The 15692-nt window shown below is 40.3% G+C and overlaps 1 protein-coding gene across 2 annotated transcripts in view; it reads right to left on the minus strand.

The window, feature by feature from the left end:
- Positions 1 to 13: 13 nt before the first annotated feature.
- Positions 14 to 15692, minus strand: part of WDR48 (WD repeat domain 48) — a 43746-nt gene continuing 28067 nt past the window's right edge. For both annotated transcript variants that reach the window (XM_060022315.1, XM_060022316.1), the window contains exons 12-19: positions 13185 to 13292; positions 12777 to 12873; positions 10584 to 10679; positions 7946 to 8051; positions 6962 to 7049; positions 4259 to 4335; positions 2622 to 2814; positions 14 to 1802 (exon numbers count right to left, since the gene is read on the minus strand). In XM_060022315.1, the coding sequence (XP_059878298.1) occupies positions 1707 to 1802; positions 2622 to 2814; positions 4259 to 4335; positions 6962 to 7049; positions 7946 to 8051; positions 10584 to 10679; positions 12777 to 12873; positions 13185 to 13292 (861 nt within the window). In that variant the 3' untranslated portion in view covers positions 14 to 1706. The remainder of the gene's footprint in view (positions 1803 to 2621; positions 2815 to 4258; positions 4336 to 6961; positions 7050 to 7945; positions 8052 to 10583; positions 10680 to 12776; positions 12874 to 13184; positions 13293 to 15692) is intronic.

Genomic DNA, 15692 nt, shown 5'->3' on the forward strand with positions numbered 1-15692 from the left:
ATTCCTTCAGCCCAAGGGCCCCTCGTGCAAACACAACTGAGGGCTGGTAAATGAGTTTTTTTGTTTTGTTTTTGCCATTAATTCACAACTATTGCTAAAAAATGTGCACCAAAAGTGCACTGTTGTATTCAACAGATGGAAAGGATTTTTAAAAACAGCCGGTTGCTCTCTGCATAAGGGAGACAGGCTCACTGGAGATGTGGCGTGTCTTTGCGCACTCTTCAAAGCGTGGCGGCAGTGACCAGCCCACTTTCCAAAGGAGGCTGACGAGCAGTGAGGAAACCCTGCCTCTACGGTTGTGCCGGTTGGAATATCTCAGATAGTGAGGTCTGGACTCAGGCCACCAGCTGCCTCCAGCTGAACCTGTGAAGGCGTAGAAAAGAAAAAACCTTCCCCACCCCCTCCGCAGTCCCTGCTGTTGTGGGGACGGGCCATGCTGGGGAGGCAACTGGACTGGAATAAACTGCCCTCTGAAGGCACTTGTGCTTCTGGCTTCATCCAGGAGGCTTGTCTTACGTAGTTTTATGGGGGTGGACCATTGTTCTATTCCAAATACAAATGACCTTGGGGAGAATCCAAAGTATTTTTTTCTGCCAAAAGTTGAAGTATTTATCCCCAATAAGTTATATTCTGTACAAGATCCAAATGATTCTATGAAAGCTTTAGATTGTTAGAAAGAACAGTGAAAAGAAATCTGGATACAGGTACAACAACAACAAAAACCTGCATATAAAACTGGAAAAAACAAACATGTATACTTCCAGGATGTGAATATCAAATTAACTCATTATGATACCCTTTTACTCTGACACCATAAATATTAGGTAGCATTTAAATGAAGTTAAAATCTCATCACAGTCTTAAGTTTTGATGGTGTCACGCTGCTCACCCAGAGCAAGAACCTGTGGTGTCACCTGGCTTTGCCCATAAATAAAACGACACAGTGGAGGAAGGAGTAAGAGCTGCACCTCCCTGTGGCCGCCAAACAGTCCGGGCACCGTGGGGGTATCGCCGCTGGGCACAGGCTGGGCGTACTCTAGGCTGGCAGTCCCAGTGCTGTGATCCAGCACCTGGAATTTCAACAGATCTTCCTACAAGAACACATCTGAGATGCAATATTAAAAACAAGCCCAACAATAATCATTTATTATGAAATGGGCTGGCTCTCGAATTGTGCAGCAGCAAATTCCTATTAAAAGTAACTGTCTTAAATGGTGAAAACAACTTTTTTTTTTTTTAAATGACAAACTTGGAAAAAGCCTTCATAGGTACTGCATGAGTGGAATGTACTCTTAGCAAAGCTCAAGAGTGTGGGTTTGGAGTTGAAACACAGTGACAGATGTGGCCCTACCAATGTGTTTCTAACAAGTGCTAACAGATCAAGATAGGGTCCTCTGAAACAAAAGGAGGAAGCAAAGTCTGCGCTGGCCTGTCGTTAGTTCTCTGTACACCTCGCAAGACACAGTCTGATCGGGGCTCTTCTACTCTGGCACTCTGCCTTCCTGGGGACAGCTTAATCTACACATGGAGACTGGTTTCTATATTACATCTCGATTAGTCACTTCAATTGAAAGAGAATCTCAGTCCATACCAAATCGGCCGTTAGAAGTCTTGTTCCCGTTGGGGCTCAGTGGGCTTCCTAGCACTACTCTTGGGGCCATAGAGGAAGGTCAGTAAATGAATACCCAGGAGCGTTCGCCCACCCTTCACGTGGACTTCTGACGGTAATGGAGGGTGAGGTCACCACCACTCTTCCATATGAAGTGTTTCACTGTTCGAAGGTCCATATTTGGATCCAAAACCTGAATAGCAAAAAATGAATAATAAAAAAGGTATATCTAAGGCTTTTATCGTTAACTCTGGGACTCTCCTTGCCCATGCCTGGTGGCCTGTTCTTGCTGACACAGCTGCTTTGCAAGCAGGCACGGATCTGGGCATAGTAAGATGTGCAGCTTGTGTGGCTAGGCCAGACAGGCCATGTTCAGTCATTCCTCTGAAGAAATACCTTGAGTATATCTTCATTTACAACATCTCCACCAATGCTCCACCCACCTCCACTTCAAATCTTAAACTAACGTGGCAGATGCTGCCCTGCAAATAAAGATGAGCATGGGGCATCCCTGGTGGCGCAGTGGTTGAGAGTCCGCCTGCCGATGCAGGGGACACGGGTTCGTGCTCCGGTCCGGGAAGATCCCACATGCCGCGGAGCGGCTGGGCCCGTGAGCCATGGCCGCTGGGCCTGCGCGTCCGGAGTCTGTGCTCCGCAACGGGAGAGGCCACAACACTGAGAGGCTCGCGTACCGGAAAAAAAAAAAAAAAAAGACGAGCATGTATCTTTCTTGTCAGAAAAAAAAAGCCACCAGCACATCCACATTTGTCTGTGTGTGCATTTAAGTCTCCATGTCCCTTTCCTGAAAACTGCCCCAGGGATAAATGGAAGCTTTAAGGTGGGCTATAGAGCCCTTCAGAAGGGGCCTCACAAATAGGTGGGAGAGACCCAGTGCTCCTAAAAGCAAAAGCCCCCCAAAGGCAACAGACTTGGAAACTACAATCCCACCACATGATGAAATTCTGAGCACCAGCACTGGAAAAAATGGGGCTGTGTCCTCAAGTCCACTTACCTGGTCCTGGCACAAAAGTTCAATTTTCTCCTCTGCCAACACAGCAATATCCTCTTCTTTTTCCTGTTCTCCTGGTTTTTCATTATTAGAAGAGCTAGTGGTTTGAGACTCATTATCCAAGTTGATGATTTTCTCATAGACGTGTTCCATTACTTTCCGGACTTGAAGCATGTCACTAGCAGAGAGTCTATCTCTGTAAAAAGCAAGGGCAGATTGTGACATCTGGAAATCACTGGATATTATCTCTTCCATATTTCTTGGTGTTAACATTTGACAAAGATAAAACATACCACAGAAACATAAACCAATAAATGTTCTTAGTCATTGCCGTAATCCATTTTTAGAATCGCCAATAGATTTTCTATAGTGTCCTCCCCTAAGACAGATTATGTGCAAATAAATGAGATTAAATACATATTCTTAAACCTTCTATATACATAAGGAATAGCCTTCTGGGTTTTATTCCCTTAAAGACTTTCCCAGAGCATGGGCAAACTAAATGCTCATGGAAGGGAAGGCAGCCCCTGGTGCTTACCAGGCTCCGATGATATATGTGCTCATTTCTCCCAAGGCTTCCTCCTCCTATAGCCAAGCCCTTGAGTTTCAACTGCCTGTCTGATCTCCAGACCTACCAACACAACAGCTAGCTAGGCAGCTCCAGCTGGATGTCCCAAAGGCACCTCAAACTCTACATGTCCAAAACTAGATTCAGCAATTTCCTTACCCCCAAGCCTACTTCTGTATCTCCGACATCAGTTAATAATGGTCAAACCAAGTAGCTAAGGCTCATACTCTGAAAGTCATCCTGAACTTCAGTCATTAAACCTAGTTGAAGTGATATCCAGAACTTGCTTTAAAATAATCGTGTGTGTGTGTGTGTGTGTGTATGTGTGTGTAGGCAGGTGGGTTCAGTGGGAGGGAGGGGAGGTAGAGGTATAGATGAAACAAAATGTTTAGCCATATGTTGAGAATTATTTAAGCTGTGTGATGGGATAATGGGGGTTCATTCTCCTATTGTCTTTTTTTGCAATGTTTGGAAATCTCTCTAACAAAAGGTTTTAAAGTCCTACTGATTCTACTTGCTGGGATACACATCAGTGAAACCTTGAATGTTCTTTCTGACTCCCCTCCTAGCATCTCCTGGCCACCCCTCCATCCTATGCTGCAGCTACACAGGTCCTTGACAATTTCAATATCTTATGCAGGCTCCTACTTCCACATCCCTGATCGAACCATTTTCTGGACCTGGAATATCTCTCTTTTGAAGTTCTATCCATCCTTACATGTCCAGCTCAAATTCCATGTCCTTCAAGAAAGCTTTCTGGAAAGCTACAGCCAAAAATTCATTTCTTTCCCCTACACTCATCATTCCGTAAGTATCCATAAAAGCAGTTACTATACGCAGACTGTGTCCTAAACTATGAGAGACAAAACCCATGTTTTACTTATTTTGAACATCTGCAGCCGGCCACAGTAGGTACTTGGTATATGGTTAAATTATATAAACTTTCAATATTATGAAATTAGCCTTAGATCTAGTACTTGCCTCCTGTGCTATAAAAGCAATTATAAGGAATTTTTAAAAATCTCTGGCAATAAATAAGATCAAAGTATCACATGACACTCCATTTACTTACTTTTTTAAGGTTTTTGCTCCTGAAGATGCATGAGGTTGGAGGTAGAAAGGAATTTTGTTGAATTTGGGCATATTTTTCTGAAACATGAAAAGTGAAAAAAGGTAAGATAGTTTCTGTTAGCTGATAAACTAAAATGATGTCAACAGGAAAACCATCCACAAGTTAAGTTATTTCACAATTAAAAGTGACTGTCGGGCCTCCCTGGTGGCGCAGTGGTTGGGGGTCCGCCTGCCGGTGCAGGGGACGCGGGTTCGTGCCCCGGTCTGGGGGGGTCCCACATGCCGCGGAGCGGCTGGGCCCGTGAGCCATGGCCGCTGAGCCTGCGTGGCCGGAGGCTGTGCTCCGCAACGGGAGAGACCACAGCGGTGAGAGGCCCGCGTACCGCAAAAAAAAAAAAAAAAAAAAAAAAAAAAAAAAAAAAAAAAGTGACTGTCTATGAAATTTATAGTAAGCTATCAAATTATCTACGTCAGCCTTTATAATAAGCTATCAAATTATCTATGTGAAAAGGTATCAGAAAAGTATAATGTTTCATTTTGTAATAAAAGATACATAAAGACAAATTATATGCAATGTCAGTGGCAATATGAAATTGCAGCATGGATCTTCTCTATTAACAATTCAAGGAATGAAAAGGAAACAAATTTTAATTCTTTAAGCTATACAAACCAAAATCTGAGTTCTACATTAAAATGCCCAAACAAAAAATTAAGTGTCTTGCGAGAAACCCACAACATTCACCTTTGAGCAAAACCATACGCTCTACGCTGGTGAGGCCCATTATCCAACTGAAAAGGCCAATCAAAGTCCTCCCACTTTCTTTTCCTCTGACATCAGAATAAGGTCTGAGGTTTTAAATGAGTGGAAACTTCAGCCAACCACCTAGATGTCCACCATGAGGTAAACCACATACTTAGATGAAGGATAAAATTAATTGGTCATCTTTTCTCTGGGGATTAATCCTCTCCGAGCCTCCATATCATATCCTGTCTGGATGTCTCCTCTGAGGAATGAGCCACAGGCCTAAAGTCAGCAATGCATCCAGGTGAGTTTAACACTCAAAGGAAGTTGTGGTTTATGGGGAGCTCGGATTTAGAGAAGACCACAGAATATCTATCAGGTGTCAGACCAGTTTTAAGTTCTTGGAGGTATATCTGGGACAGAAAATGAATTTTCTGCAGGTTCTAGAGATTAAATCTCTTTTCATATATCTTTAGAAATATAGGTCAACAGCACATAAAAGAGTCTAGAAACAGACCCATGTGTGTATAGAAATTTAGTATATGATAAAGATAGCATTTCAAATTAGTAGCAAAAGTTTATTCAATATATTGTGTTGGCACACTGGCTATCCATTTGGAGAAAGTTAGCATTCTACTTCACACCAAACAGAATAAATTCTAATAGACTGAAGATCTAGACACAAACCATTATCATAAACATACTAGAAGAGAATACAAGAAGAGAACATTTTTGCTACTTTGAAGTGGGAAATACCTAAGCAAGACATGAAACTCAGAGCCAAAAAGGATCTGGTCATATAAAAATTAAAACTCTTTGCCTGCCAAAAGACATCATGAACAAAGTAAAATTCAATTGAGAGGCAAGATAATAGTCAAAGGGTTAATATTGAATATGAACAACGCCTACAAGTCAGTAAGAAAGACAAATAACCCAATAGAAAACTGAGTAAAGAATGCAAATAGGCAATCCACAAAAGAAGAAATAAAAATGGCCAATGTGAAAAGATGCTTAACCTCACCACAAATGAAACCAAAACCAAAAAACACATTAAAACAATGAGATAATATCTGCCTATAAAACAAAAATCTGCCTATCTTTCAGCAAAGATTGTAAGTATCCAGCACTGGTGAGGGTGTGCAGTACTGGGCACTCATACACTGTTGGTAAGAGTGTAAACTGGTACAGCCTTTGTGGAGGGCAATTTGGCAACATCTATCGAAATTTAAAATGTGCATACCCTTTGATCCAGCAATTCCACTTCTAGAAATTTATCCTAAAAAGTACACAAAGATATATGTACAAGGATGTTCACTGAAGCATTGTTTGTAATAGAAAACACTGGGTACAACCTAAATGTCCATTTATAGGGACTGGCTAAATAGATCTTGGTACATTTATACAATGGAATACCTTGCAGTCATTAAAAAGGAATGATCCATATACAGACATGAAAAAATGTCCAAGATATATTTTTAAGAGAGAAGAGAAAAAAAAAACAAAAAAATCAAGTTGCAGAACAGTATATATAGTAGGAGATTTTGTGCAAAATAAAATGATCTATACACACACACATATATACACAAATAATATATGCTTGTGTACGCACAGAAAAAACTACTGAAGGCTATGCATTAAACTATTAATATTTACTACCTCTGGGAAGAAGAATAGGGAGTGAATAAAAGAGAAACAATGATTGGGAAAGGGATGGGAATTTCACCTTATTCATTTATTATTTTCTTTGATAAGCATATATTATTTATATAATTTAAAGACATAAAGAGATATATAAATAATTATTAATACTTCTTCTGAAACTTTGGAACTGCAGGGAAGCAGAAGAGGATTCCACTTGGTAGTGTAGTTTTAATTAAAGATTACACAGTCTAAAGTAGTTCTTAATTGTCTTCATGATTTGGAAAAAAATAAAAGGGCAAAATGGGAATGGAGGATACTTACATCCACAGTGATGTCAATTACCCATTGTGGCACTGTCTCATTCAGAAGCATGGACTCAGTCTCACCCCCAGAGTCTCGGCAGAGCAGCCTAAACATAATCCAACAGGTAGTAAGTGACAAAACAAGCACAGATCCCAAAATCACTGTCAATAAACGTTAGAGGGAGGGACTGTTACAGAGTTCATTTAGGATAACCCTCACTTGACAGCTGAGGAAATAAAGTGAAGGCAGGCAGAATGACTCACTCTGCTAAGAGGGAGAGCAAGCCCTAAAACTCAGGCCCCCAGATTTTGAGGCCAGACATACACTACAGCTGCCTGATTCCCTGGGTGAGGATAGGAACCTGGGTATAGGCAAAGCACTTGAGAAAGGTTGTCTGCCAGTGCTACAGAGTGTGGCACTCCACACACAGTGGGGGTCAGGTTTATTTTTGGTAACCACACTCTCAGGAAACCATCATAAAGGAAGAAAATTCTGCCCTCAAGGGCAAGACAAACATTTTTCTTACTTCTGGCCCTACAGAAGACTCTAGTAGGCTTTCCCCCATGACTCTCCCTGGGCCTTGGCTGGCAACTTGGAGATGAAGCCAGTCTAGCTCTTGCGTGCAGGGCCTCATGAAGGACTGCCTCACTCCTCAGGTCGGGCCACTGTTGGGCACAACAGTTCCCAAGAGCAGCCCAGTCCATCTCCCCTGGCCAAGCCCGAGGGAAGTTATCTACTCTGATGCTGTCCTGTGGGCAGACACTTCCGGTGATGGTTTCCTGCAGAAACCACTAAGAAGCTGCCTCAAGGCAAGCTATCAACCTCATTTGAACACTAGAGGCTCAGCTCACAATTAGAATGGGGTCTAATAGCACCAGACACTTAACTATGTCATGGAGATGAAGAAGCTTCCAAACCCCTGACACCTCTAGAAGTTAAACATGTGCTTGAATGAATACTTCTTGGCAAACAGGATGCCTTCTTAGCCCTTCTTACCCATACCTGAACAAGGTGCGACCTCCAGCTTCACCAAAGATCACAGGAGTGTGTGGGGGCACCTGGAAATAGCCATTTCCCTTCTGTACTCGGTTCTCCTGCTCCCCATTTACTAGGAAAAGGTACAGATGGTGTCAGGATCCAGAGTTAGTGCTAAAAACACAGACTCTAAACATTTCATTTCCACAGAGCCCAACCATTGCAAGATTTTTTAAGTCAAAATCCTGTACGTCAGTCAGAGACAAAAATAAAGGTAAAAAAACGAAGTTAAATTCTTGAAAATAAGAAATATGGCAACTTGGGATGTACCTCATGAGAAATGACTACATTTTAGAGGATTTTAACAGAAGAGATTAATGTCTGAGATTTGAGACAAAAACATAACCGTCTATTTCAGCCACAGGTAAGTACAGGACAGCCTCTTTATAAACGATGATCTGCTCTTTTTTTGCTGCAGGGACGGGATGGGGCCGGTAAAATGCCGAGCTCAGAAAAATTTCTGTCAGAAAAAACTTTATGGTTAACGGTAGTCACAACTAATGGCAGAGGTATCAGTGAAAAACAAAACCTCAAAGAGGTAATAATCTCATTTTTACTGCTCTCTGCAGACTTCATTTCACTCTGCTTTCTTTGTAATCTTTTGAACGGAGTGCCGTCGACCCCCACTCAAGTGCCAGCTTGTGCATAAACACTTCCCTGACGAATCTGGAAGCAGTCTTGCCCTCTGCAACCTTACAGCACTCTCAGAACCTCTCTCACAGAACCTACTCTCTGATCTCATAATGCTGATGTAAGCGGCCCTTTGCCCAACCAGAATGCCAGTCCCTGAAGGGTAGGGTCCATGCCCATTTATCTTTATTACCCCCACCTGCAACACAATACAGGCCTCAGAATACTTGAACTGCTCCCCAAGTATAATCTAAGCAGCTCTTGAGTATCCACTGAGCATGGTGCAGGTGTAGCAGAAGATTACCAGACACATAGAGTGTGCAGTGTCCTGAGCTCTGGCTGGGTCCTGCCCTGCCTTTACTATGCCAGTTTGATTTTAAGGATGATTTGGGGTTTCCTGTGACTTTTTCTTTATACCCCCAACCAAAGCCTGGATCCAAGAGGTGCTGATTGTGCCACTGTTTTGTTTTTTTGATCTTTTTCTTTGAATTTTGTTTTATTTTATTTTTATACAGCAGGTTATTAGTCATCTATTTTATACATATTAGCGAATATACGTCAATCCCAATCCCCCAATTCATCACACCACCCTACTCTGTGCCACTGTTTTTTGTTTTGTTTTTAAAGATTTTTTTTGATGTTTTTAAAGTCTTTATTGAATTTGTTACAGTATTGCTTCTGCTTTATGTTTTGGTTTTTTGGCTGCGAGGCATGTGGGATATTAGGTCCCCGACCAGGGATTGAACCCGCAACCCCTGCATTGGAAGGCAAAGTCTTAACCACTGGACCACCAGGGAAGTCCCTGTACCACTGTTTTTTCATTACTTAATATGTATTATTGCTACTTGGGCCTCTGAGGGCACCCTGTCATGTTACAGATGGAGAAAAACAAGCCAAGAACAGGAAATGACATGCCCATAACTACATGGCTGATAAATGGCAGAGCCCATACCAGAACCTAGCTTGCTCAACCCTCTGTGAAGAGAAATTTCCACTGAATTTCTCTGGCTCACAGCCCACTGTACAATTCTAAAGGGGAATAAAGTGGGCCAGGTGACAAAAGAAATGACATCACGGGTGGGGTCAGTGCCCTCTCTATGACAGGGACATCAGGAGACTGGCTTTCAGAGAAAGAGGTATGTCATCCTTGCAAAACAGATTTAAACTCCAAAAATCATTCTGGATGAATCAGTCAGCCAGAACAAAGTCTCTGGCAGGAGGTCCTCATCACTGGTGACCACCGTAAGTGGGCAATCTTCAGAGAATCTTCAGCAGATAAGTCCTCAGTGGGTGGGACTTAAGGTTACATATGAGTTGTGAAATTTTAAGATTTCTTTTCCCCTTTCTTTAATGAAACTGAGCCAAATTCTCCTCTGCTTCCCAGAGAAAGTTACTGCCACTGCCTGTGGCACACAAAGCTTTTCAATGCCCTCAATGACATTAATTCTTTACACATACTCATTCACTTAACCTGACACTTCTGAGTTGGGATTTGAATTTTTGAGCCAAGATCAGGTAGATCATCAGACTAGGTAATATCTACATTTCAAGCCAATGTGAAGTTAGACTACACAAGGACAAACCTGGCTTTTTGATGTTAATTAGCGAGCACTGGAGGTAAATCTAGCCGGTCCATGGATACCCTAAGAAATATCTTTGGAATAACCCTGCTAAGCTGCCTACGTTTAAGGACAAAGGTCATTTGAATACACAGGGTTTATTCTATATATCTTGTGTATAGAATCTCACTGATTAAAAGCTCTCTTGGAATCTCAGTTAAGACTGGATGGATGTTCTCTAGGATGTGGAAGGGAGGGCAGTAAATTGGGCACATCACATATATTTATTATGTCACACTTTAGCAAATGCTTAAAATAATTTTTTTAAGAAAACATTCTCAGGATAACAAACAATCTAAGTATCCTTAACTTCTGAGTAAATTTTAAATCAATTATCCTGATATAAAAACACGAACCATGGTTTACTTCATTTTCTTCTTCATCTATTGGATTCACATGCGTCCTAGGCCAATATTCTAGGAGGGCCTGGAGTAAAAGTCCTCCTAAGTTCACTGCAAAAGAGTTAATATAAAAAAGAAATGGAAAAGAGAATCATTAGCTTTAACCTAAAAATAGAGGGAAAGAAGTAAAAATTAAAAATTTCCACAAACTCTGATGTTACATTCTTAACCCAATGCCAAGGATGTTTAAAAGCAAGATTTAGAGATATCACGAAGTCTATTAAAATTTTATCTTAGAATGTTTAAAGCTGTGATAATATGGAGCAAACACATATTCTATTTGGCTGTTCAGATATAGCCATTCTTTAAAAATGAACAAACAAAAACAGCAACTGTAGTCTTTAAAGGGCTATTTCCATACAAAGCCAATACACTATATTTATATATATCAGGTATTTCTACATGCTACATTCATAATCAACAAAATGTAATAGACTCTTATGAAGATGAGTCTCTTCTCAACATACACAAGAATTAACTCAATATGGGTTAAAGACTTGATGTAAGACCTGAAACCATAAAACTCCTAGAAGAAAACACAGGCAGTACGCTCGCTGACAATGGTCTTGGCAATGATTTTTTTGGATCTGACACCAAAAGCAAGGGCAATGAAGGCAAAAATAAACAAGTGGGACTACATCAAACTAAAAAGCTTGTGCAGAGCAAAGGAAATCATCAACAAAATGAAAAGGCAACCTAGTGAATGGGAGAAAATATTTGCAAATCATGTATCTGAAAGGGGTTAATATCCAAAATATATAAAAAATTCGTACAACTCAATAGCAAAAAAACTGAACAATCTGATTAAAAAATGGGTAGAAGATCTGAATAGACATTTTTCCAAAGAAGACACAGACAGTCAACAGGTACATGAAAAGATGCTCAACATCATTAATCACCAGGGAAATGCAAATCAAAACCACAATGACATATCACCTCACACCTGTCAGAGTGGCTATTATCAAAAAGACCACAAATAACAAATGTTTGAGAGTACGTGGAGAAACAGGAATCCTTGTGCACTACTGATGGGAATGTAAATTGGTGAAGCCACTGTGGACAACAGTACGGCAGTTCCTCAAAAATAAAACTATTATATCTAGTAATTCCACTTCTGACTATTTATCCAAAGAAAAGGAAACCACTAATTCAAAAAGATATATGCACCCCCATGTTCACTGCAGCACTATTTGCAATAGCCAAGATATTAGAAACAACCTCATTGTCCACTGATGGATGAATGGGTAAAGAAAATGTGATACACACACACACACACACACACACACACACACACACACACACACACACACACAGAAATATTATTCAGTCATAAAAAAGAATGAAGTCTTGCCATTTGCGACAACAAGGATGAACCGTGAAGGCATTATGGTTAAGTGAAATATGTCAGACACAGAAAGACAAATACCACTTATATGTGGAATCTAAAAACAAAAAAGCCAAAAAACAAAGCTCACAGATACAGAGAACAGATTGATGGTTGCCAGATGTGGGGAGTAATGGAATGGGTAAAATGGGTGAAGGGGGTCAAAAGGTACAATCTTCCAGTTATAAAATAAATAAGTCATGGGGACGTAATATACAGCGTGGCAACTGTAGTTACTAATACTGTATTGCATATTTGAAAGGTGCTAAGAGAGTAGATCCTAAAAATTCTCATTTAGAAAAAAAAATTTTCTGTGTATGGTGATGGATGTTAACTAGACTTATTGTAGTGATTATTTTACAATATATACAACTATTGAATCATTATATTGTACATCTGAAACTAATACATTATATGTCAATTATACTTCAATAATTTTTTTTTAAATCGGGGGGGAAAAACTGTTTCCTACATTCACTTTCCTAACCTAACAGACTTCCCACATGGTTTAAGGGTAGAGAGTGTGCTGCATGTTTAATTGTTAAAGCTAAGCCATAGATTGTGAGAAAAATCAAGATCCCCAAAACATTTAAAATGAATAGTATTTTCCATTTCCATATGAGAGAATATACAAGTTTCTTGAAAAATGATTTTTGAAAAACCCAAATATTGTTTAAAAAAAAAAAGATGAGCACATAAAAAAACAGCACAGATCCACCTTCTCTTTTGGAAGGAGAAAGGGAAAGAAGGACACTTAAACTCACGTTTTGGATCTGACCCGTCGGGGCTGCTAAAGCCAGCATCTTTTGCAGAAACCCAAGCAGCAAAACAGTCACTCTCATCCAAAGTAATTGTCAACATCTGTCAAAAGAAAAAAATTGTTAGTGACATTCCATGTGAATACATTCTCCAAATAAGTCTCTAAACCATTACTTATTTGTACTATTTAACTAAAGTGCTAAGCCACAGATTCAGAACCAAAATGTGTTTCTGCGTGATTCAATGCAACTACAATTTAATATACTGGCATATGAAAAGGCATTTAAACTGCATAAAATTTTTTCCTTTCATACATAAAAACACAGGACTCTATAACTAATCATACTTAATTTTGAGCTATATTAGAAATTTTCAACTATCCCAAATCGCACAAATATCAATTGCTAACTTACCCCTGTTTTTAAGTCTACTGAGAACCAATTTGGTACATACACCATCTTAAATCTTTTCTTAATTTCATCTTCAAAATCCACTTTGCCCAGATCTTCAACTTTACATGCCTATACATCAAAAATAAAGTATGATAATTATCAATGTTAAGTGGTCAACTGATTTGATTCTGACTTAGCTACTCAAAATTTTACACATTTGCCTAAATATAATGGAGTCTTAAATACATTCCAAAAAGAACATGGTCAAATATTTTTATCTTAAAGCATTTACCTTTAAGTAACTACATTCTATTAAAATTTTAAATTAAAAAAATCACAAACTGTTCTTTTTTGGGAAACTGTAACCTAATTTTGCTCATACTGATATAGTATACCACCACACTTATCAGGAAGCAATGTCAAATGAAGCAAAAAAAATCTTCAAGGAACAAATAACAGTTTATAAGCACTTTAGGAGAATTGTGAAGCTATCAATACCTTCAGACAACAGCTATAATATAGGCAGCAATTTTAAGTTTCTCTTTCTTGACCATTACAATCCTTTTTATTCATTCCCTAAATATCTATGCTCCCCAAAAGTATGTCCTGAACTTCCCCTCGTGCCATGGAGCATTTCCAATCACAGTTCATCTTAATCCTGAACAATATCACAGAATGTTCCCTCTACCTATTCTTCCTAACAGCAAACTGGCTCTTTCCTGAGGGTCCCATCTCATCAGCTGTCTTCTCAAATGGTGACTCTGCATCTTCTCCTACATCCCATAACTCTCTAATGGCATACAGAGACCATCATTCCACCATCACTGTGTAAAAACTCCTATTTCTTTGAGCCCGTATCATTTAGCTGCAGTAAACCGTACCCCTTTTCCTCACAGCCATCTAGCAACCTCTGTGCTCACTCTCCCTCATCTCCCTCATTCAATGGCAACTTGAGCCTGGCATAATGTCTTAAAACCCGTCTTGAGATCTTGCTTGCATCCCGGACAATATGAACATCCACATGGACAACACACAGGACAAGATGGCCTCTCAAATCCTTGACAGTATTCCCACTATAAATATACAGTCATTAATGCTACCTGGAACTTGTTTCCAAAGTCAGTCCTCCACAACATCTTTGTCAAATCTCTACTCTCCTCATACCCCTGACCTTGCTGCCACCACCTCCCTCACTACCTCCAGCACATGACTCTGACCTCTACTTCTCAAAAAAAGAGAAGCCTTGACAGAATCCTCTTAGCTTTCTGCTACTGTTCTTCCTGGTGCAAGGAAAAAGGTGTCCCTCCTTTCTGTGCTCTGGATCCCCTCACCTCTTGCTTCTTGGGGACCTTGTACCATCATTTACCTTCTCATGTGTCTACGGGCTTCTCCTCACGAACAGTGAACCACGATCAAATTTCTCCCATCTTAAAAATGCCTAAACACCAAAACAAAACCTTCCCTTGACCTTCTCATGCCTAAATCTTCTCCAGCTACTGCCTTTCCTGCCCATCTCACCAAAGCCAAATTTCATCTAAGACTGTCTCCCCTCAAATTCTGTTTCTTCACCTCCCAAACACTATTCAACCCACTCTATCTGGCTTTGCCCTTAGATCTCCCTAGAAACTGCTCTCCCCAGACACCATCCTCTTTATTGGCTAGATGCATGTGTACGTTCCATTCCAGCGTCTCACACAAACTCGCAGCAGGCCAATGCAGCTAACCACAAGCTCCTTTCTGAAACGCTTAATTAGTCCTTGAGCTCTTCGTTTTCTTACCCCTTTTTATTACACACCTTTGTGGCTTCCTCTTTTTCTAAAAATTCTTGAAAGGGAGATGACTTGGTTTCTTCTATTTTCAGTATAGATGTATCCCTTAGGAACTCTGACCTTTCTCATGGCTCCAATTATAATCCACAGCTGAAGACGGCTGAACCGATTTCTCCAGCCCAGTTCTTTCATTCGTGCATTAGGTTGTATAGCTCTCTGCCCAGCAAACACCTCTACCCAGATATCTCACATAAATCCAAATCCGTTCTTTCTCACCATGTCCCTTTCGCCCAACAATGCTTTCTCCTCTTACGTTCTCTGTATCACTTCCACTCACCAAACTAATCCCGAAACCTAGGCTAATCTCTGCTCCTTCCTTTTCTTGATACTCCCTTTTATTCAAGCATCACTCTTATCTATAGGCCTAAATCTCTTTCTAATCATTCTGTTTTTTTCCCCTTGTTCCCACCCCACTCTAGAGGAATATCCGATATTTCGCCTGTATTAGTACAACAGCCTCCTAACTATTATGTGTCAGTCACTACAGTAAATACTTCTCAAACACCCCCTTAACATTACCAAGAAATATGGACCATCCAGATTTTAGGAATAAAGACAAAGGTAAGCATATTCTGGAGATCACTTGGCTAGTAGCTGGCAGAGCCAAGGTCAGAATGCAGCTCTAACTCTGAGCGTATGGTCCTAAATACTCCTGACTTCCATATTTCTGTATAATGCCATGTCTATTTTGCCTGATCAC

The sequence above is a fragment of the Delphinus delphis genome, chromosome 10, assembly GCF_949987515.2.
Source record: "Delphinus delphis chromosome 10, mDelDel1.2, whole genome shotgun sequence".
In the NCBI taxonomy this organism is placed as follows: Eukaryota; Metazoa; Chordata; class Mammalia; order Artiodactyla; family Delphinidae; genus Delphinus; species Delphinus delphis.